At 41.7% G+C, this 24,386-nt stretch overlaps 1 protein-coding gene across 1 annotated transcript in view; it reads right to left on the bottom strand.

Annotated features, from left to right (window-relative positions):
- The window catches only part of CC2D2B (coiled-coil and C2 domain containing 2B), a 104,035-nt gene that overhangs the window by 41,411 nt on the left and 38,238 nt on the right, over positions 1–24,386 (bottom strand). Inside the window, exons 10-17 of the mRNA XM_044420703.1 lie at positions 19,145–19,283; positions 14,844–15,047; positions 6,873–6,965; positions 6,233–6,327; positions 5,410–5,580; positions 3,590–3,692; positions 2,751–2,860; positions 1,732–1,828 (exon numbers count right to left, since the gene is read on the bottom strand). Of these exons, the coding sequence (XP_044276638.1) occupies positions 1,732–1,828; positions 2,751–2,860; positions 3,590–3,692; positions 5,410–5,580; positions 6,233–6,327; positions 6,873–6,965; positions 14,844–15,047; positions 19,145–19,283 (1,012 nt within the window). The remainder of the gene's footprint in view (positions 1–1,731; positions 1,829–2,750; positions 2,861–3,589; positions 3,693–5,409; positions 5,581–6,232; positions 6,328–6,872; positions 6,966–14,843; positions 15,048–19,144; positions 19,284–24,386) is intronic.

Below are 24,386 nucleotides of genomic sequence, written 5' to 3'. Positions count from 1 at the left end.
TCCCGGGAGAAGTGCCCATAGGGAGTTGGAATGGGAGGATGGGTAGGTTCATGGTGCTCATGGACAGATTGCACAAAACATTTGGAAGGGGCTGGAGAGTGAATAGGTGACTCTCGAATTTCTCCCTTCGATATCAAGGTCCACACCATCGGTTCGGGAGCTTGAGACTTGATCATGCTGAATTGAGGTCTTGGAGATGGCCCTGGAGAAGGGCTCAGTATGTGATGAGGAGATGGTCATGGTGTTGTGCAGATCAACAATGGACAAACTGAAGGCTCGCTCAGTACAGAGGTGCTTGATGGCATGAGATAAGGGAATGGCAGATCTTTCTGAGCCACGTGAGAATGCGTCTTGTGCTTCCTGCCAGGCTTGTCCTTCTTGGGATGCTTGACTTTAGCAGTCCCTTTGGTCTCAATATGTTTTCTTTTCTCCTTTCTTTTCTTAGGAGACTAAGACTGTTCTGAGTGCTTTTTCTTGGCTCTAGCACTCTCCCCTTCTTTGATATGGGGAGGAACATGTCTCTCAGAGGCAGAAACACCAGCCAGAGGAGCTGCAGTAGCCTCTCTCATCACCAACAATGCTTGGTCCCAAAGCAGCTTTTTGAGCGATTCTCTCAGTTCTTGCAAGCCTGATGAGTGAAGGGCAGGCAATGAACACATTTGCCCCCACAATGACCCCTACTGAGACAGAGCAGGCAGAGTGAATAAGGGTCAGTAGGCAACATCTTCACTCTGCACCGAGTGCATTTTTGGAAGGCAGAGTGCTGCGCCACTAAGAAAGTGAAAAGGAAAAGGGGGTAAGAGAGACGATACAATTCTTTTGTTACACACACACACACACACACACACACACACACACACTTTTGAGAGGTAGTTTGTGAGGGGAAGGGAGAGAGAGTTAGAGGAAAGGTTGTAAGATAAGTTTTAAAGATAAATGGAGTAAATTAGATTTTAAGAGAGAATGATAGTAAAGAGAGAACCCGAGGCACAGCGAGCGGTGGTTGAAAGCAGACTGGCAAGAGGGTGGTCAACCGGCTGGAGGGGCCTTGGAGGATCTGAGACTGTGTGGGTAAAAGTGCTGCTCTCCAATTCCCTTTTCTCTTTCCTACCCTCTTTTGTGTGTATGTTGTGAGATATAGTGTTTTAAACCCTCCACCCCTTGTGTGTTAACCCTGTCTTTTCATAAACCAGTTTTGCCAATGGTTGGGATGTCATGTGCTGAATCCACTGTCTGGCCCCGGGATTTGAGGACTGGGAGCAGGGCTGGAGAGTGCACCCTGCCAGCCACAGGGAGGTGGAGACTCCAGGGCAGCGGAACATTACACTGTGGAATAAGTCACAGTTCTACAAGAAATGCAGTTTATATTGGGGGAAAAAGCAAGTGATTTTTAATAGAAGTGAAGATGACAAAGGATTTGGAAGACTCTCCATTCTATTACAGAAAGCTAAATAAACTAAAATTTCTGTTACAGAAAGCTAAATAAACTATAAAATTGAAAATAAATTATCTGAAATAAAGTAGCTGGTATATAAAAGTAATATTCCCTTCCTTTAAAATATGCTATTAATTGCTAGAGTGCAAAATTGAAACTGTACTTATGCTGGACTCACTAATACACCTTTGATTTTTAAAAACACATACACAGTTTCTTCCAGTTAGGGACATTATTACTGTGTCTGATGCCTGCTATGCTTATTTAAAAATGAACAGCCTTTTATATCTGCAATTTACCTCATGCTTTTCAATCACAAATTCATCAAAAATGTTAATATTTATGATGTCTTTTATTTTAGATAATCCTGAAAAAGTATAATCATGCCCTGGAGAGCTGAAAAAAAGAAATAAATATTTTAAATTAAATTAAGAAAAGCCACATTCTCTTGCATTGTACTCAATCTAGAAACAGAAAGAAAAGACAATTTGGAAAACACACTATGTAATTGATAAAAATATTGTACCTTTGATTTAAATATCTGCAAGCAGTTCTACTTTTGGATGCAAGTGCTAACCCTCTCTTCCAAAAAGTATGTACATACACATAGCATGACAACATGTAAGTGCCACCAAAGCCATGAGATATGAATTGCATGCCCCAGAGCTCATGATGTGCCCATAGATGGGGAAAAGCCATATGAGGCAAGACTGATGGAAGTGGGTCTCTTCAGCATGGAGAAGAGGAGACTCCGAGGGGATCTGTTGGCGACATACAGGTATGTGAGGGGAGGTGGGTAGAGACCTGTTCTCCCCTGCAGAGGAGGGCAGGACGCGCTCCAATGGAGCAAAGCTCAGGGAACTTCAATTTAGATGCCAGGAAGTGCTTCCTGACAGCTAGGGCCCCTAGAGTATGGGATGGGCTTTCACGGGAGGTGGTTGAGGTCCCATTGGTGAGGGTGTTCAAGGATAGGCTAGACATGCACATGGTGGGCATGTCATGAGTAGAGCCGGCTGGAGCTGGGGGTCAAACTGGATGGCCTGGAAGGTCCCTTCTGACTCGCGCTGTTTCTGTTTTTCTAACTCTTGTACTTCCCAGCAAGCCCAAAAGGCTATCCCCTTGCACTACTTGGGCATTTTGGATTTGGCTGATAGCAACACTCTTGCTCATTACCCACTTGGCAAGAGCATCAAGGTTTTTGATGCTCAGCTTGACCCATGATAGCCAAACAAAAATGTGGTCATAGAAAATTGGAATTCACACTGAATGGTTTACATATTACATAGATTGTATTAAAAGTGAAATACTGGTAACTCACATAAAATCCACTTGAAGTTCTTCATTCCAACATGGATGAGAGCCATCTGCAGTACTAGTCCGATATACAGTGTTCTGAAATTCAACTTCTACAAAAGGATGAACAGACACCTAAAATAGACACATTTAGTACATAGTTAAATGTAGTTATATTTTAACTAATTTTCAAATCTATTTATTGTGGGAATTTACTTTATTACAAAAATAAGGAAGTTTTCTTGTAGATTATGGGAACATTTAAAAAAATCTTTAAAGCCACTTCATGTACACAGCAGAATAAAGTGGCAAAGTTTGGGGCATTTTTCTGCTGTAGGTAAGTTGTATCTATGAATGCTTTCCTGTGAAAAGAAAACCTACATATAGTAAAATAGCTTATCAAGAAAAATGGCTATGAAGGATACTGCTATGCTATCAACATTAAACATGCATTTTAGAAGAATCCTACTCTGTAAGGTAAATACACCATTTCACAGCAACAAATAATACATTGTGTTTTTCTAGGGCAGGAAGAACAACTTCCAAATGTTTTTCATTGAAGCTAAGTGAAATCTTACCAGCAGGTCACAGGCATTGATCCTAACACATACTGCTCCGCCCCTTCACAAGGTAAACATCAACATGGACCCACCAAATAGCATTCGAATTAACTGAAATGTCCAATATTCTGATGTAGAAAACATAGTTGACAAAAAGTGTCTTCTTCATTTAATAATGTTTTTTTTAAAAACAGAGCACAAGACACAATTTAATGTATGGCTGTTCAAGTCTTTAAATAAATACCTACACAAATGATTTGGAAATCTAATTTAGAGAGCAGAAAAATTGTAATTTTGTAATTACCTCACTTAGAAGATCAGCATTATAGGCTGGATTTCCTGACATAGTATGTCTGCCTCGAGACATACGATTTGGTAAAAAAGATGGCGAATGAGCAGCCACAACCCTTGAGGTGGTAAACAAGAATGGTAAACATATCATTAAAATGAATGAATGGTGTAGTTCCATTGAGTAGAAGTACAACATTTCATTAAGTTTTCCTGATCAAGATGCATTATTCATTATTTTGTCCAAGTGGTCAAGCACAAAGAAAATTATTAACTAACATTACTTTTCATATCCAGAATGGAGACATGAGACACAAGGTATGGGTTAAATAAAGGGCTTTATTTACTTTACTGAATAAGCTAATATCTCTACTGGGCAAACTAACCCTAATTGCATCAGTAGCAGTGGTGGTGGCATCTAACTTCTATACTGCCCAGAAGCCAAAGTTTTCTGATTAAGTAATTATCAAAGCCCCAGTAAACTAAGTAAATGACCTGTGGTAGAGCACTGTCCAAACTAACCTGGTGCTAAACAGATAGTAAAGTTGGTGCCAGGAGAAGCCTCATTGGGGAGCTCTTTCCAAAACTGGGAGGCCACCACTAAAAAGGCCCTTCTCCTTGTTGCCTCCTTCAGAGGTGGTAGTTGGTAGTAGGTCCCAGAACTCAATTGTAGTGCCTTGGTCAGGAGAGGCATTCCATCAAGTAATGTGGCCCCAAGCCATTTAGAATTTTATATATTAAAACTAGTACCTTTAAATTGGTCTTAGAAACATATTGGCAGTTAGTGCAAGTGGACCATAGTTGGTGTTATACGCTCAGACCATCTAGTCCATGTCATTAGTCTGGCTGCTGTGTTTTTTTCTGAGTTGCAGCTTCCAAACAACCTTCAAGGGCAGCCCCACATAGAGTTTATTCCAGTAATCTTGTTTAGAAATTATCAGAGTATAGATTACTGATAACAGGCTATCTCTGTCCAGATATAGGTGTAGCTGGGCCACCAGGCAAAGCTTAAACTTAAACATAAAATGTCTAGTTATTAGTAAACAAGGCTGCCAGTGAACTGAAAAGTTGGCTACTTGCCCTCTGAGACTGCTCTTCAGATTAGACTCAGCTGTTTTGAGGTATTTTTGTTCATTGTTTCTAAAATTTGTAAGAACAAACTGTCATGTCAAATCCTGACTCAAAGTTTAAAGTAGGCTTTTCCTGCCCTCCAATCGTGCAAACTTGTGTTGCAGCTTCCACTAGTTTTATTTTTTGTATTAACACTTAGGCAAGTATTTATTTATAGATTTTTGACTTTGTTTTTGAATATGCTGTTGCAAAACAATTTGATTAGATTTAGTGATTATGTTAAATGTGCATTTTCACAAAAGCCCTACACATCTTCATGCTAAAACAGTCTTACACAGCACAGTACAATTTCAGATAAAAATAGAACATGCTAATAATTAGAGAATACAGTAAAGTATTAACTATGTTTTAAGATATAATATGTATAACTTATAGGTTCTACTAATAATTATACTTTTTTCACTGCATTTCCTTGTAAATACATTTCTTTCTACCCTAACATTTCTGCCTCATGCTGTCTTTCACTTAGCAAACTTTAAGCTACCTTTCATAGCTGAAAACATTTACCTCAGCATTTGTAGTAGTTATTCCTAAAGGCTATACTATATTTTCCACTCTAGAAGTTAAGTAATGCATTTAACTGGAAAGTTAATAATGAAACTAGAATAACAGAATAAGAAATCTGTCTATACTTTCCTGTATATATATCCAGTGATTATACATAATCTTATGCAAGAATGAACAATTTAGGAAATATATACATACTTAGTCCCTGGTGCTTTTCTAGCAGGAATATTATATGCTCTCAATATTCTGATGAGAAGCTTAACATCTCCATCAGAGACAGCCTGTGCTGGGACCTTCCGTCTTTCCTTTCTTTGTGGTTTCAAATGTCTTCTGCGTTCACCTAGCTTGAAAATTGCATTACTAAGTTGGCTGAATAAAAAAAAGCGAAGCAATTTAGGTCAGAGTTATCCAAATGCATATAAAGAATATGTAGACCTTAATTATGCATTTGGTAACTTCAAATGTAATAAAATTACGAAAACTTAGTTCTGAGCAATATGAAGGCCCTTCAATGGTTTTCTGCCTTCATTTTTCTTGTAATAAAAAGAACTGAAACAATTTAATAATGGGGACTAAGAGATCAATCCTATAACCCTAGATGCTGTTATATAACCTATAACAGCATCTAGGGGGCCACAGCATACTTCCAATTCCCCTATCTGAGGGTGAAAACTGAGTTCCAACCTCAGGACTGGCCATTTGCACTGCCATCCCACTCACCAGTTCAAGGTCAAAATGAAAAGAACCATGCATGGTGTTTCTCTGAGGCCTGACAAATGATGTAAGAAAAGAACTAAAGAAGGTAGGGAGCACCTCAACAAATGCAGCACTACAGGAGGTGGGGAGCACCTCAGCAACTGCAGAGTAGGAGGCAGAGGGAGGTTATCTCTGCTATTACCTTTGCTACTCCTCCCATTCTGCATTGTATGATCATAAGCCCCTGTATTTGGAGGCTTCTAAAGAGATTACACAGCCCAACCCAATTTAAAAGAAAAATCTTTGAATTTATACTGTAATATACCTCATAGATATGATTTCTTCATAATCACTCACAATATCTGATAAATTATATTTGTGCCTGATGGTCACAATTCGTTTTGTAACTTGTTTCTTCATCTGTAAAAAATGTATTTAATAAATGGAATTTGAAACTAAATTTTCATGAGTGTAGCTATGTAGACAAAATTTCTTATGGGGATTGTTTCCTAGTACATTAAGAATAACCATTAAAAACAGTCACTGATCAGTAAGGAAAATTTTCTGGTAGAGATATTCATTACTCAAAGCAATGTGTATTGCTGGGAAAGCTTCTACCTTGAGTACAAAAGACAAAGGAGGTGGTGGCATCTGAAGGTAAAACAACATGCTACATTCAGAGGATGTGAAACATGAGTGGAGAAAGAGTAAAACGCTATTGCCTCAAAGTCTTCAACTTTTAGCAAATTTAAGTTTCCCAGTAGAACTGTATTCTACCTAAAGAGGAATTTTTGCTGATGTAGTGGTAACATCCTGGCAAGCATGTCAAATTGAAATAACATCACATGTGACACAATGAGGTTTTGAGCCCAAATCAAATTGAAATAATACATACCTCTGTTTCTAACACAGCATGCAGATTGCAATAATTTATTTTCTAATATTAAATATATGAAATGTCATACCATCCTAACAAAATTGGCAGAACAGTTCCTTTGTGCAGAAATAGGATCCACATCTGTCAGCAATATGTCATTTTCTAATTGGCTTCCATATTCCTAAAAATAAGAATTAGGTTATCATTAATTAAGCCTTATTATTTAGTTGCTGTGATTAATTAGTATTGAGATTGCTACAGTTACATTCTATTTTACCATTAAATATGGAGTATCTTCTGATTTTAAGTACTTGGGTTCTGCAGAGTTTAATTATTTCTATTCATTTTGTTATATGAGTGAATTTATTACCTGATTTTCCCTATTTCAGTATTTTATGTTTTACCTCTCTTATTCAAACTTCTTTCTTGTTGTTGTTGCTGCATGCTATCTCCTATTTATGCACTCCAAGAATAAATGCCCTCCAATATGTCCTGTCCTTGCTCTTAACAAAATTGATAATTGTTGATCGTATAATGGTTATGTTACTTCTTAAAGGGGAAGGCTGAATAGGGAAGGACTGCATCTTCTAGCAAACTTCTCCAAATCACACAAAAAGCAAAAGAATGTTATTTTGGACCATGAGAAACAATTCAAATCCATGGTTGGACAATATCTTTATCAGGACCAATTGAAATACTCCTAAGAGTGACCATGTTTTCTAGTTCTCCAGAATCTTCATCGGACCAGACAAATTAGAGGAGGGTACCTAGAAAAGAAAATAATGATGGTACAGAATCTTGATATTGAAAATATGAAGTCTGCTCTTAGTCACAGTCTTATAAATATGAATTATAAAGAGAGAAAGGAGAAAATAAAGAGAAGATGGAAAGAATATACAGAACTATTCAAAAGAGATGAAAGGATGACAGACCTCTTTCAATCAGAATGGCAGAAATGAGATGGTTGAAAGCAAGTGTGTGAAATGTTCTCCTGATTGGTGTCTAGGGTGTTTAAAAGAAAGCCAGGAGTATTATGTCTTGAAAGGTCAAGGAGACCTTTGGTCAGAATGTAAGTTCTAATTGCAGGACCACCTGCTCCTTATGGAAGTTTAGATATGGGGGAATCTACCCTAAGCGCACATAACACACTTGCTCTAAGAGCTGAGGTAATGGCTACCAAAAAGGGGACTTTCCATGAAAGAAGGTGGAGATTGGTGGTTGCGTGTGGTTCAAAACGAGGTTTTGACAGAGCTTGTAACACCACCGATAGACTCCTGGAGGGATCTAACAATTGGGCAGAGGGATCAGGATTGTGAGGGCCCTTCAAAAGAGGATCCGTCTATTCTCTATTGGACCTCTGAAGCAGGAGGTAACAGAGAAGTAGACCTTTATAGAAGTTGGTTTCAGACCTTTTTGATGTAGGAAGTGACATCGTGTAGGGAGTGGAATTCTAACATTTTGTGTATTGGCGCCCTCATTGGGTTGAAGGCATGTTCGGTTGTGTAACTCCTGAATTTGTTCCATTTAATAGAATACAAATGTCTAGTGTTGGGATGGAGTGCTGCTTGTAACACGAATTGTATTTGTGGGTCTAAGCCGGCAGTTTCCACCACTAGATGGTCAACCAGCCTGTGAGATGAAGACTCTGGACATCGGAATGCAGAATTTTCTCCTGCTCCTGGGTAATCAGGTGTGGCATTTCTGGGAGGCGTAGGAAAGTCCAGGTGGATAGATGTAGGAGGGACAGGAACCAAGACTGTCTTGGCCACCAAGGTGTTATCAAAATGCAAGATGTTCCCTCTGTCCATATCTTTGCAATCGTCCTGGTAATAAGAGAAAAAGGTGGAGATGCATAAAATAGAGTCCCTTTCCAGAGAAGACGGAATGCAACTCCGAGAGAATTCTATCCCATGCCAGCTCAGGAATAGTAAGTGTTGCATGCTGCACTGGCCTCTGCATTGGTGCCCCACATTGAGAAAATGCAGTGTCTCACATCTGCATTCAGTTCCCATTCGTGCAGTTGGAATGAGGTCCAGCTGAGTGCATCTGCCATCGTATTCCTTGTGCCAGCCACATGGACTGCATGAAGGGATATCCCCCTTCGGATACACCAATCCCATATACGAATGTTCAAGCAAGTTAAAGCTATAGTTCTTGTGCTACTCTGCTTGTTGGTATAGAAAAACATTGTTGTGTTGTCGGAAGCCACTTGAATGTGCCTTCCAATTAGTACATTCTGCAGTAAGATCAATCCTTACTGAACCACAAGGAGCTTTAGGTTATTTTATGTCTCTAGCATGCCGTGCAGGGCCACCTAAGACGGAAAGGTCATAGCAGAGAGCTCTGACAAAACCTGATCCACTGGAGAAGGAAATGGCAACCCACTCCAGTATCATTGCCATTAAAACCCCATGGACAAACCCCAAGGCAAAAAGATATGACGCTGGAAGATGAGCCCCTCAGGTCAGAAGGTGTCCAATGTGCTACTGGGGAAGAGCAGAGGGCTAGTACTAGTAGCGCCAGAAAGAATGAAGCGACTGGGTCTAAGCCAAAAGGACACTCAGTTGCCGATGTATCTGGTGGTGAAAGAAGAGTCCGATGCTGTAAAGATCTATACTCCATAGGAACCTGGAATGTAAGATACATGAATCAAGGCAAGCTGGATGTAGTCAAACAAGAGATGACAAGACTGAACATCGACATCTTAGGAATCAGTGAACTAAAATGGACAGGTTTGGGTGAATTTAATTCAGATGACCATCAGGTATACTACTGTGGGCAAGAATCCCTCAGAAGAAATGGAGTAGCCGTCATAGTCAATAAAAGAGTAGGAAAAGCAGTACTGGGATACAATCTCCAAAATGACAGAATGATCTCAGTACGAATCCAAGGCAAATCATTCAACATCACAATAGTCCAAGTCAATGCCCCAAAAACTGGCGCTGAAGAAGCTAAAGTTGACCAGTTCTATGAAGGCCTACAACACCTTCTAGAATTAACACCAAAAAATGATGTCCTTATCATCATGGGGGATTGGAATGCTAAAGTAGGAAGCCAAAAGATAACCAGAATAACAGGCAAGTTTGGCCTTGGAGTACAAAATGAAGCAGGGCACAGGCTGGTAGAATTTCCTCAAGAGAATACGATGGTCATTGCAAACACTCTTTTCCAACAACCCAGGAGACAACTCTACACATGGAAATCACCAAACGGTCAACACAGAAATCAGATTGACTATGTGCTCTGCAGCCAAAGATGGAGAATCTCTATACAGTCAGTAAAAACCAGACCAAGAGCTGAGTGTGGCTCACATCATGAGCTTCTTGTTGCAAAATTTAGGCTTAAATTGAAGAAAGTAGGGAAAAGCACTAGGCCACTCAGGTATGACCTAAATCATATCCCTGATGAATATACAGTAGAGGTGACAAATAGATTTAAGGAATTAGATCTGATAGACAGAGTCCCTGAAGAACTATGGATGGAGGTTTGCAACATTGTACAAGAGGCAGCAACTAAAACCATCCCAAAGAAAAAGAAATGCAAGAAAGCAAAATGGCTGTCTGAGGAAGCTGTACAAATAGCTGAGGAAAGAAGGGAAACAAAAGGCAAGGGAGAAAGAGAAAGATACACCCAACTGAATGCAGAATTCCAGAGAATAGCTAGAAGAGATAAGAATGCCTTCTTAAATGAACAGTGCAAAGAAATAGAAGAAAACAATAGAATAGGGAGGACCAGAGATCTCTTCAAGAAAATTGGAGATATGAAAGGAAGATTTCATGCAAAGATGGGCATGATAAAGGACCAAAATGGCAGGGACCTAAAAGAGGCAGAAGAGATTAAGAAGAGGTGGCAAGATTACAGAGAGGAACTATACAAGAAAGAGCTTAATGTCCCTGACAATGGGGTGGTCACTGACCTCGAGTCAAACATCCTGGAATGTGAAGTCAAACGGGCCTTAGGAAGTCTGAGCAACAACAAAGCTAGTGGAGGCGACAGTGTTCCAGCTGAGCTATTCAAAATCCTAAAAGACGATGCAGTAAAAGTACTACACTCAATATGCCAGCAAATTTGGAAAACTCAACAGTGGCTACTGGATTGGAAAAGGTCAGTTTACATTCTGATCCCAAAGAAGGGCAATTCCAAAGAATGTTCAAAACTACCGCACCATTGCACTCATTTCACATGCTGGCAAAGTTATGCTCAAAATCCTACAAGCAGGGCTCCATCAGTATGTGGACCGAGAAGTACCAGAAGTATAAGCAGGATTTTGAAGAGGCAGAGGAACTAGAGATCAAATTGCCAACATACGCTGAATCATGGAGAAAGCCAGGGAATTCCAGAAAAACATCTACTTCTGCTTCATTGACTATGCTAAAACCTTTGATTGTGTGGATCACAACAAATTGTGGCAAGTTCTTAAAGAGATGGGAGTACCAGACCATCTTATTTGTCTCTTGAGAAACCTATATGTGGGTCAAGAAGCAACAGTGAGAACTGGACACGGAACTACTGATTGGTACAAAATTGAGAAAGGAGTTTGGCAAGGCTGTATACTGTCACCCTGCCTATTTAACTTATATGCAGAGGACATCATGAGAAAGGTGGGGCTAGATGAATCACCAGTTGGAATTAAGATTGCTGGGAGAAATAACAACAACCTCAGATATGCAGATGATACCACTCTCATGGCAGAAAGCGAAGAGGAACTAAAGAGCCTCTTGATGCGGGTGAAGGAGGAGAGCGCAAAGGTTGGCTTCAAACTCAACATTAAGAAAACTAAGATCATGGCATCCAGTCCTCTCACTTCCTGGCAAATAGATGGGGAAGAAATGGAGGTAGTGACAGATTTTATTTTCCTGGGCTCCAAGATCACCGCAGATGGGGACTGCAGCCAAGAAATTAAAAGACGCTTGCCCCTGGGGAGGAAAGCTATGGCAAATCTAGGCAGCATACTAAGAAGCAGAGACATCACCCTGCCAACAAAAGTGCGTATAGTCAAGGCTATGGTTTTCCCAGTTGCAATGTATGGCTGTGGAAGTTGGACATAAGGAAGGCTGAGTGCCGAAGAATTGAGGTCTTTAAATTGTGGTGCTGGAGAAGACTCCTGCGAGTCCCTTGGACCACAGGGCGATCAAACCGGTCAGTCCTAGAGGAGATCAACCCTGACTGCTCTTTAGAAGGCCAGATACTGAAGATGAAACTCAAATACTTTGGCCACCTAATAAGAAGGAAGGACTTCCTGGAGAAGAGCCTAATGCTGGGAACAATAGATGGCAAAAGAAGAAGGGGACAGCAGAGGTTGAGGTGGCTAGATGGAGTCACTGAAGCAGTAGGCGTGAGCTTAAGTGGACTCCAGGGGATGATGGAGGACAGGAAGGCCTGGAGAAATGTTGTCCATGGGGTCGTCATGGGTCGGACACGACTTCGCGACTAACAACAACAAGCATTCTGATCCAGTCCAAATTCCCTGCAACTGGTACATTCCACAGTGAGTGCCTCAACCAGAGAGAGATGTGTTTGTGATTAGTGTCACCATCACTTCTGGTGGCATGAAAGTCATTCCTTGTGTCAGGTTGGACTTATCTATCCACCAGGAGAGGCTTGTTCATATTGATGGAGGAAGTATGGGGAGCTTCCTGGGATGGTATACTCTTGTGAACCACAACTGGAGTGGTCTCATGCAGAGTCTTGCGTATTGCACCAGTGCCACAGTTGACGCCATATGGCCTAGTAGTTGTTGGATTTTTCAAATGGTAGACCTTGGTTCAGAACACAGTTGATGAGTCAGCTGTATGAGTTTCTTCACCTGCTGTGCAGGTAGGTAGGCGCGTCTAGGTGGGCCCTGATGTATGTGGTTGACTGTGAATCCATGTGAAGCATGGATTTTTCGTCATTTATTCATAGTGCAAGTTGTTCTAGGAATTCACATATTGTCGAAATGGATGCTAAAAGTTCATGTTCAGAAGAAGAGACTAGCAGCCATTCATCTAAATAGGGGTGGATCTGTATCCTTTGAAGTCTTAGATGGGTACATGCAACAGACATTCTATGGTAAAAACCCACAGTTCCATAGATAGGCCAAATGGTAATACTTAGAATTCATAAGGGTTGGTATCAATCTGGAGTCAGAGAAAGTGACCATGGTGCAGGTGAATGCTTATATGAAAAGAGGCATCCTTCAAATCTATGGACACAAACCAGTCCCCTCTTTGCAGCAATGGCAAAATGCCTCGGAGAGACATGGACTTTTTGGAACTTTTTGGTCATAATGAAATTGTTCACTCCACATAGGTCTGAAATTGGATGTTGACTACCATCTTTCTTCAGAAAGGTAAAGTACCTCAAATAGAAACTGCTGTACTTCATATAAGTCAACTGGCTGGATTGCACCTTTTGCTAGAAAGGTGTCAACTTCCTCTATTAGAACCGGAGAAGAGGGAGCTTATTAGAATGTTGTGGGGCACTAAGTCAAAAGCTTTGCTAAAGTCAATGTAGATTATATCCATAGTGTTTCCTCTGTCTTTCTGGGATATTACCCAGTCAAAAAATGAAATTAAGTTGGTCTGACAGGATTTATTTTTGATAAATCCATGCTGGCTTTTATAAATCACTGCATTGGACTGGCATCTCTCACTTTCAGCTTGTATTCCCTCTTGGTTGTAGATTTTCTTGTGGAAGAAAACAAAGGCAGAGCAGGAATTGAGCACCTCTGCCTTTCCTTGTTGTCTGTCATGACTCTGCCATTCACTTTAAGTAGCTGGACACATTCCTCATTCACATGTCTTTTGTTTTGAATGTATCTGAAGAGGGCTTTCTTGTTGTTCTTAGCATCACTTGGTATTCTCAGTTCATTTCCTGCTTTAGCCTTCCTGAGACCATCCCTGCAATTCCTTGCTATTTTTTATACTTTTCCTTTGTGATCTGGCCCCATAACTCCTATACCTGTTCTTTTTTTTTTTTTTTTTTTTTGCTTTCATACAAAGCAACACACAACCCATGTCTAAAAATACTTATCATTGTGAATAAATGTGATAAATATGTCATATGTAAGAGTTCTAAGCAGGAATTGAATAGAAAACTGCATTGTCCCATTTTACCTAATCAATGGATTGCCACTTTTGTAACTATAACTGCCCTGTCTGTGGATTTTATGCTGTGACTTATGCAGCAAAAATGTTTGTTTCATGTCTAGATGCCACAACATCTCTTTACTAAGGGTTTCTATAATTTGCAGAATTGCTAGCAGTGCAATGAAGCTAAAGTTTCATTTAAAAACATTTATTTATTACATTGATATCCTGAATTTTTCTCACAATTAATTCAAAGTACATCAGTGTCCTCCTACTACTCTCAAGCTGATTCCCACAACAACAACCCTGTGAGGTAGGTTGGGCAGAGAGTATGTGATTAGCCCAAAATCACTCAGTTGGCTCCATGGCTGAGCAAGAACTGAAACCCAGATCACCTGAGTCCCAGTTTCACACTCTTAACCACTACACCACACTGGTTTCCAGTTTTGGCAATGTTCAGTAGTTGCTTCTTTTTGGGAGAAGGTTAATATTGATGATAATTTTTTTTACTAGAACAATTTTTAATATTTGCAAATATACATGCTCCTTTAAAATATTTACCTGCTTTTCAGAAATTAACAAAAGATCAGCATAAATGTATTTTCTGCACTCTTTCAACAACTAAAAGCAGATATTGCAACATTGGGAGGATTTATGGAGGCAGCAGATGGAGGGCCTGACAAACTTCAAATAGATGAATGAGTAGCATATAAACATAACCTAAAAATGAGAACATATTTGGAGTTTCTGGTCCGCTTTTCTTGATGCTTATGTATGATTGCCAGAAAGTTGCATTTCATGCATATTTTATATGTAGTAATTCTTATGGATATATACATAATGATAGAATTAATGAAATTCTTAATTATAATGCAATTATAAATAAGTATGTAAGTATCTGCAAGTATATAATTTCCCTTTTTAAGTCTTACTTTTCATTAATTTTCTTCTTTAAAAAAATCACAATAAAAATAATTTTTAAAAAATACCTGGAAGACTGTGTCTGGTATCTCTCTGTCATATAAAGGAATTTGCTGAAAACAGTAGAAACCCAACTGTCCTAAACTTCTCAGCTGCAACAGCTGAAAACGTTTACAATTTTTAATCTCTTCTGCAGTAACAAAGTTAAATTCTTCTTGCAACTGTTCAAGACGAAAGTATTTTGAATCACTTTGCTCTTGGGTTTTTGCATACTATCAGAAAATAACAAATGTAAGTCAGATTATTTAGCAGGTTAGTTAAGTACAATAAACATTTATATTTTGAAGACCTACAAACATTGCTTAAGAAGAATTTCTAATGTTACATTGCTGGTTTGTTTAAGAAGAGAAAGCAGAACTATTTGAGGAACAGTTAAATGCACAAAGCATTTGCAGATCAGAAAGAGGAGATGCATGGATCTAGCAGACCTAGTTAACAAGCTCTATATAATCCATGTCAAGCACATCTGACCTTTCTGGAAAGGTTCAGGAATGATAGATTCTCCTTTCAGCTGATTTGAACTTAATTTATATGCTAGTATCTACATGGCAGATATAGACATGAGATCCTATATGGATTAGTGATGGTATAAAATATTTTAAATTACATAAAAATATAATGTTATAGCTTTACTTCAAGCAAATAGTAAAGTCAATGAATCCACATTTCACTGCCACACATTTGTCACTGAATTGTGTATAGAAACACTATTTTCCCCTGTTAATATTTTGTTATATTTATATAATCTTGTGACCTCTCTGGACTTATAACAGTTGTGGTTGCCTTGGTTATGGTGGCTTAGGAAAAGAGGCTTCAGACTGAGCTTAAAAATGTGTAAAAGAAAGAGGATACTTTTGTTTGAACACATCAAGTGGATCAACCAAGGCAATTGGCAATTAGGACTTTCATAGGGAACATGATCAGCGAAGAGATCTGGAAAAATGCTTAGTTACACACAGTTTGGAACAGCTGGGAGCCACTTGGTGAAGCTGGGGTCAATGAGGCTATTCCACAACATGGTGAGGCTGTGGGGCATGTGCAGCCAATTATGAATACTGGTAGTACCTAGGTTTAGAACAAGTTCCATTCCAGGATCTAGAGCAGTGGTGGCGAACCTACGGCACACATGCCACAGTGGGCACGCAGAGCACTCCCTATCGGCACACGAGCCAAGTCACCTGAGCAGCGCCCCAGCAGCTGAGCATCAGATAATAACACACATAGGGGCAATGTGCATGCTTGGAAAGGAGTAGCGGTGCCAGGCGATGATGTCACAAGCCACTACTCATTAACCGTGACTTATCCGAGCTTTCACATGTCCGGTCAGTGTGCTGCATATATACGCTTGGACTGGCTGTGAGTTGTTTTTTCTAAACTAAAACCTCAGTTTTCAGGTTTTATTGCAGTGTTGGCACTTTGTGAAAATTAAGTGGGTTTTAGGCTGCAGTTGGGGCACTCAGTCTAAAAGAGTCACCATCACTGGGTTAGGATTAGAAAAACGAGGTGTCCTGGCATGATTTTGATGGTTGGAATGTGTTTAGAATGGGCAGAAATGTTGAGCTGTGCAGAAAAAGCTACTAAAGGAAGGCTTTTTCCAAATCACCCTCTTTTCAATGGAACTTTCACCCTATATTAGGTTGAAATTTTTTATTTAAATAAAAACATACTACAAAGGTACAAAAGGCCCAAAAATTGTAACATTACAAAAATAGAAAATACCCCATCCGTTATTTACATGGTTTCAAAATGCCAAATGTACACACATTTACAAGATTTAGGGGTGTGCACCAGGGTAGGGTTGGGGCAGTGCTGGTGAACCTATGTCACACGTGCCACAGCAGGCACGCAGAGCCCTCTCTGTCAGCACACAAGCCAAGTCAACCCAGCATCACTGCAGCAGGCAAGCATCAGATAACAGCATACGTAGGGGCCATGCGCATGCTCGGAAAGGAGTAGCAGCACCAGGCAATGACATCACAAGCCATGACTCATTAGCCGCAACTCGTCCAAGCTTTCACATGGCTGGTCAGTGTGCTGCCAAGGAGATATATATATATATATATATATATATATATATATATATATATATGTTTTTTTCTAAGCTAAAACCTCAGTTTTCAGGTTTTATTGCAGTGTTGGCACGTGATAAATAAGTGGGTTTTGGGTTGCAGTTTGGACACTCGGTCTCTAAAAGGTTTGCCATCACTGATCTAGAGGCAACCAGAAGAGCTCGAAGCAACAAGAAGTTAGCTATACTGCCTCTTTCCTTGTGAGATGGGACTTAATGGAATTTGAGCTGAGGGAATAGCTACTAAGAACTTATTAGGAGGGAAGTTTCTCTTATTGGGAAAAATAATAAAAGATAATTATTTTAAGTACATTTATGGATTCTGTCCCATAACTTGAATTATAACACACTATTCTCTGGTACATATAAATTCCTTGATAAGTACCTTAGTTATTGATATCTTCTTTCTAGTGGCAGGTTGCTTACCTGTAATTGTGATTCTTTGAGTAGTAATTTGTTCATTCACAAATATGGGTTTTGCACTTGCATTAGAGCCTCATTTAGGAAACTTCTATAGCTGAATAGTTTTGGCAGGAAACCTTGCCCACCATCTACTACACAAATCCATAGGGGTCCCTGTCTTCTCCTTCAGTTGCAATGAAATCAACATTGTGACCCTGGAAACAAGGGAGTGTCTTGGCATGCAGCTGGATACATATATGTACATTTATACCACCTGATAAAGAAAATATAAGCTCCATAGGTACGAACACTGAAGGTGACATTGACACCAGAGTGGAAACAGTGGGTGGGTTCTGTGAATTCTAGGAACACTAAAACTTCCTGCTAATGGGCTCTACTCAGGCACAGAGCCCCTATGTGTGATGCACAGAGACCACAAAGAGCCACAATCACAGATAAGCAACCTGTCTTTCTTTGCAGTTTCTGTGCATCATTCATATGGGCAAATAGCAAGCTGGTCACTTACCAAAGGTGGGAGGATGAGACTGCCTGCCCAAAAGGGCAATCTGCCCTCACTCTTATTTCCACAGGTGTGGTAAATAATGATCCAGATTAAGTCTCAACATGATAAACATCTAATGGGGGTATTCTTTTTGCAAATGCAACCAAGGCCATGACACCCCTTATATAATGTGTTCTCAGGTGGCTTATAAATGGAAGACCTGCCAGATCATAGGCCATCTGAAAATGGGAGGTCCTGTTTCTGACCCCCACAACAAAGAAATAACTGCAGAGGTTGACAAAGGGCTCAGTTCTGAACTGACAGAAAGCTAATGCCTTTCTAATATCCAAAGTGTGTAAAGTTCTCTGAAACTCCGACAATGGTGCAGGGGAAAAGAGGGGGCACAATGTCCTAAGTGGAAAGGAAAAACCACCTTAGGTAGAAAAGTCACATTAGAATGGAGAACAACTTTATATTTATGGAAAGTCAAGTAAGGTGTATTGATGCAAAGTCCATACAATTCACTAACTCCACAAGCAGAGGTTATTGCTACCAAGGAGGCTACCTTCCAAGAAAGGAAACAGAGGTCCATTGTAGCCATTGGCTCAAATGGCTTTTCTGTGAAGGAATGCTGTACAACAAATAGGCTTCATTGAGGAATTGGTGTTTGTTCCAAAGGAATGGTATTTTGAACTCCATGGAGAAGCTCTGGAGTATCAGGAGCAGAATTTGTCCTGTAACTATGACAGCAGGGCTGTCTGAATTGCAACCTTCACAAGGACAGAGTCCACTCCCAACTGCAACATTAGTGATGACAGGATCATCTTAAGAACAACTGCACTGGGTTTCCATCAAAACTCTTTCAGCTATAGAAACTTCCTGAAGACAGGCTCCATACAGGTGCAGAGCCCATATGTGTGATCTACCAAGACCACACAGAAGAACTTGTTTTATTTGCTTCAGCTGCCTTGTTTGTTTCACTAAATATATATCCTGTGACAGACACCTCCATCATATCTCATTTTTGTTAGAGGAATCAAAGTTATAAGCATTGAAGAACAAAAGAAAATGAAAAAAGAACAGGTAAAGTCTGGAACAAGTACAGTTCTGACTCAATTAGTATGTAAAATAAATACGGAATCATGATGAATTAAAATTGGGGACAAATGAATTCCAGACTAACAAAATATACTCCTAGACTATTAGACTCGATCTATGTTTACATGACTATCCTGAAATCAACATCTTAAGAACAGATGATATAATTCCTTAATTTCTAAAATACTGTTTTCCCCTAAAAGCAAACTTAATTGTTAATATTAAAATTTTATCATTACCATAATTAACTCAAACAAATCTGAATAGTCAGGGTCATTTGGATCAATCTTGGTTTGTTTTGCCCAATCCATAACTTTCTGTATATCAGAATGCCACCACATTCCAGTTCCATTTCCTGAATAACTATTCCTTAGCGCACTAAAAACAAGAGAGACAGAGAGAGAATGCTCAACTTAATAGTAAGGCTCAATCATGCCATTGTTTGGGCTTTGTCTCCTTTAACACAGTTTTGGAGGGGTCTCACAAAAAAGAAAGCAATTGTAAGGGGGGAAGGTTTTGCTATCTCTTCTATCTGATTCAGACAGCCTTATTCCTAACCACTAGCAGGCTTCTTTTTCTTTCTGTTTGTATCTTCTTCTTTTTTCTGTTTGTATCTTTTAAAATAGTCACTACCTATAAGAGTGGTGGCAGACATCTCTCTTCAGTTTCCTCCTAGATCTAAACATAAAGCCATAGCAACTGCAGCAAGAACTCCAGCCAACAGCATTATTTTCCTACTCCCAGAAAATGTCTAGTTTCTCCAGAGACATGAGGAAGTGGAAAAACATGGCAGCAGGCCTCTTGCTCAAGCTGGCAAAAATATTTTTAACACAGAAGCAGCAGGGCAGGAAAAAAGAGCAAAAACAAATCCACCTGTTCTTATCCTGACAGACAGCTGATTTCAAAAGGACCAATTCAGTTCTCCCACTAAAAAGACCCCCAAATGGCAATGAATTAGGGCTATCTTTTTGAGACAGTGCTTAAGTTGAATTACAGTCAGACTCCAATTTTGCATGACCACCAGGAAAACAAAGGCATAATGCAGGGGTGGCCAAACTGAGGCTCAGGAGCCTCATGTGAAAGTTTGAGTTTATTTTGTGGCTTGCAGCTCACAACTCACTCACTACCTATAGGGCCCGCAGGCACCTGCTTGCCATCCACCACTGCTGCCTGCAGATGTCTGCTTGCCACTTGCTGCTGCTACCCATGGGCACCCACTTCCTTTGAGCTAGTCTGGCCACCCCTGCCATACTGGCTTCTTTTCTCCATGATTGCACCACACAATTTACTTAATTATCCTCATGGTGCAAACATGGTTCAAACCATGCACTGTGAGAATAATTTGGGAAGTTGTCCAGCACATGACCAACATATACAGTGATCATGTGAGACTGGCCTCACAATATCATAAACCATGATGGCTTATAAACCAGGGTAGACTGTTGCCTGGTCTGAAAACTCCAGCACACATTTTTAACTAGTCTGGGTGCTTCAAATAACACAGCATGCCATCTCTGATATATCTAAGTCAACTTGACTTAATGTGTTGTATGAGCCCAGTCAATATAAGTTACATTTAAAGACACCATCTTTAGGCTTAGTACAAGCCATAACTGGTGGGGAAACCCCTCTAGGGACAAGCAAATGTAGAAAACATCCTATAAATATAAATGTTGTTCCATTAGAAAAAATCCAAAAGATAGAGAACAGTTAAGAGTTCCTTTTTTTCTTTTCTTTTCTTTTCTTTTCTTTTCTTCTTTTTCTTTTTCTTTTTTTTTTTTTTTTTTTGCTACCTCTGCATGGATCACTGCCATGTCATGGTGAAGGGGCTTGTGTAGTCCAATGAAGTTATGAGCTATGCCATGCAGGGGCACCTAAGATGGACAGGTTATAGCAGAGAGCTCTGACAAAAGGGGATCCACTGGAGAAGGAAATGGCAAACCCACTCCAGTATCCTTGCCATGAAAACCCCATAGACAGTTCCAAAAGTCAAAGGGATATGACGCTGGAAGATGAGCCCGTCAGGTCAGAAGTTGTCCAATGTGCTACTGAAGAAGAGAAGAGGAGTAGAACAAGTAGCTCCAGAAAGAATGAAGCAACTGGGTCAAAGCCGAAAAGACATTCAGTTGTGGATTCATGTGGTGGTGAAAGGAAAGTCTGATGCTGTAAAGAACAATGCTGCATAGGAACCTGGAATGTAAGCTCTGTGAATCAAGGTAAGCTGGATGTGGTCATATGAGATGACAAGACTGAACATCGACACTTTGGGAATAAGTGAAAATGGACAGGAATGGGTGAATTTAATTCAGATGACCATCAGGTATACTACTGTGGGCAAGAATCCTTCAGAAGAAATGGAGAGCCGTCATGGTCAATAAAAGAGTAGAAAAAGCAATACTGGGATACAATCTCCAAAATGACAGAATGATCTCAGTTCAAATCCAAGGCAAGCCATTCAACATCACTGTAGTCCAAATCTATGCCCCAACCACTGATGCCAAAGAGGCTGCAGTGGATTGGTTCTATGAAGACCTACAACACCTTCTAGAAATAACACCAAAAAATGATATCCTCATCATCATCGGGGATTGGAATGCTAAAGTAGGAACCCAAAAGATAACCGGAATAACAGGCAAGTTTGGCCTTGGAGTACAAACTGAAGTAGGGCAAAGGCTAGCAGAGTTTTGTCAGGAGAACACGCTGGTCACAGGAAACACTCTTTTCCAACAACCCAAGAGATGACTCCACACATGGACCTCACCAGATTGTCAACATAGAAATTGTTGACTATGTGCTCTGCAGCCAAGATGGAGAAAACTGTATGCAGTCAGTAAAAATAAGACCAGGAGCTGACTGTGGCTCAGATTATGAGCTTCTTGTTGCAAAGTTCAGGCTTAAATTGAAGAAAGTAGGGAAAACCACTAGGCAACTCAGGCGTGAGCTAAATCACATTTCTTATGAATATACAGTAGAGGTGACAAATAGATTTAAGGAATTACATCTGGTGGGCAAGCGAATGCAGGCAGACGCGCGCGGCCACGACGTCGATGGCAGCCAGCTCCAGCGGCCAGCGCAGGCGCACGCGGCGCCAGAGAGCGCCGCCCGCCGGCCCAGGTGATCGGGCGCGCGCAGTGCGCGACGGGGCGGGACTCGGAGGCGCCCTGCGGACACAAAGCAGCGGCCGGGGCTGAAGGGCCGGCGGCCGAAGGGGGTCGCCGCCGTTTGGGTACCGTTCGGGGGACGAGAGGGGGGCTGGGCTGGCCAAGGACTCTTGTTGAAATAGGCTTGCCTACTGCTGAATCCTAGGGAAGGGGAAGGATTTTTTTTTTATTTTTTTCCCCCCTTTCTTTTTCTTTTTATCGTTCTTTTTTCTCCTCCTTCAACCTACTTTATAATTTTACCCTGCTTTAATCAGTGCTTTGAGTCATCCCTGGCCATGTCAACGTTTATATATCCTGGGGAACACACGGGCGCTGCTATTGGCGTGGTCACGGGCAATGGTCGTTACAGCAATAGGGGCTTAACGTGTCCACGTAGAAGAAGGATGGACAGATGGCTGACACCTATCCCTCCTTCTGGTTCTGCCCCCAACCAGAGGGCGCCAGGTAGCCTTGTCAACCACCCCTCGGGCCTGACGGTGCTGCTGCTCAATGCCAGGTCGGTCAATAATAAATCTTCCCTCATCCATGACTTGATTGTGGATGAGGGGGCCGACCTGGCTTGCATAATGGAGACCTGGGCGGGAGAGGGAGGGGATGTTGCCCTCTCCCAATTGTGCCCGCCCGGGTATCTGGTTCAACACTGTTCATGCCCAGAAGCGAGGGGAGGGGGAGTCGCGTTGGTTTACCGAGCCTCTTTCACGGGTCTTCCGGTCCCTTCGAGACCAGGGCTGGAGTGCCTCTACTTGGTGTTGGGCGAACGAGACAGACTGGGGATTCTGTTGGTGTACCGTGCACCCTTCTGCCCAGCAGTCTCCCTATCTGAGCTGACAGAGACCGTCTCGGACCTGGTGTTGAGGACCCCCAGGATGTTGGTCCTGGGGGACTTCAATCTCCATGCCGAGTCTGGACTGACCGGGGCGGCTCAGGACTTCATGGCCTCTATGACGGCCATGGGCCTGTCTCAACACGTCATCGGCCCAACCCATGAACGTGGACACACTCTGGACCTGGTATTCACAACAGGGCAGGAAGAGGATGACCTGAGGGTGAGGAACTTATGTTTGACTCCCCTGTCATGGTCAGATCACCTCCTGGTGAGGTTTGTGCTCGAGAGCGGCCTCTCCCTCTATAAGTGTGCGGACCCGATTGTATGGGCCCGCCCCCGGAGCCGGATGGATCCGGATGGATTCCTGAAGGCCCTGGGGGAGTTTCCGGCTGACAAGACTGGTGCTCCTGTCGAGGCTCTGGTCGAACTGTGGAACGGAGAGATGACCAGGGCTGTGGACACGATCGCTCCCAAGCGTCCTCTCCCACCGGGCAGAGTCCGCTCTTTCCCTTGGTATACACCTGAATTGCGGGCGATGAAGCGGGTTGGGAGACAACTAGAGCATAGGTGGAGGAAATCACGGGATGAATCTGACCGAACACACTTGAGAGCCCACTATCGGGCCTATGCTGTGGCGGTGAAGGCGGCGAAAAATAAGTTTTTTTCCGCTTCCATTGCCTCCTCACAATGCCGTCCGGCGGAGCTTTTTCAAGTGGTACAAGGCCTGGTTCGCCCGGGTCCTAAGGAAGATCCGATGCCACCCTCAAAGGCCCGCTGTGACGACTTTGCCAGGCATTTCAGGGAGAAAATTGTTCAGATTCGTCACGAGCTGGACTCCACTAATGAATCAGAGGTCTCTGGGGAGACGCCAATGCTACTGTCTGGTCCAAAATTATTGGAGGAATTTCAATTATTGCGGCCCGATGATGTGGACAAGGTGCTTGGACGAGTACGTCCCACCACTTGCCTATTGGATCCTTGCCCGTCTTGGTTAATAAATAACTCCAAGCACGGGATTGGGACCTGGATCTTGGAAGTGGTTAACGCTTCTCTGAGGGAGGGTCGAGTGCCTGCCCCTTTAAAGGAGGCGGTAATACGACCGGTCCTGAAGAAAGTGTCACTGGATCCAGAGATGACCACTAACTATAGACCTGTGGCCAACATCCCGTTTCTGGGCAAGGTGTTGGAGCGAGTGGTGGCGGGACAACTCCAAGCACTCTTGGATGAAACTGATTATCTGGATCCTTTTCAGTCCGGCTTCAGACCCGGGTACAGTACTGAATCTGCCTTGGTCGCCCTGTACGATGACCTGTGCAGGGAGAAGGACAGGGGGAGTGCATCCCTGTTGGTTCTTCTGGACCTCTCGGTGGCTTTCGATACCATCATCCATGGTATCCTTCTGGATAGGCTAGCGGGATTGGGGGTTGGAGGCACTGCTTTGCAGTGGTTCCGCTCCTATCTCAACGGTCGATTCCAGAAGGTAGTGCTGGGGGA

Source organism: Varanus komodoensis, unplaced genomic scaffold (assembly GCF_004798865.1).
Source record: "Varanus komodoensis strain SLA01 unplaced genomic scaffold, ASM479886v1 scaffold11, whole genome shotgun sequence".
NCBI lineage: Eukaryota > Metazoa > Chordata > Lepidosauria > Squamata > Varanidae > Varanus > Varanus komodoensis.
Note: the sequence above shows the minus strand (reverse complement) of the source record. Positions and strands in the feature narration are given on the sequence as shown.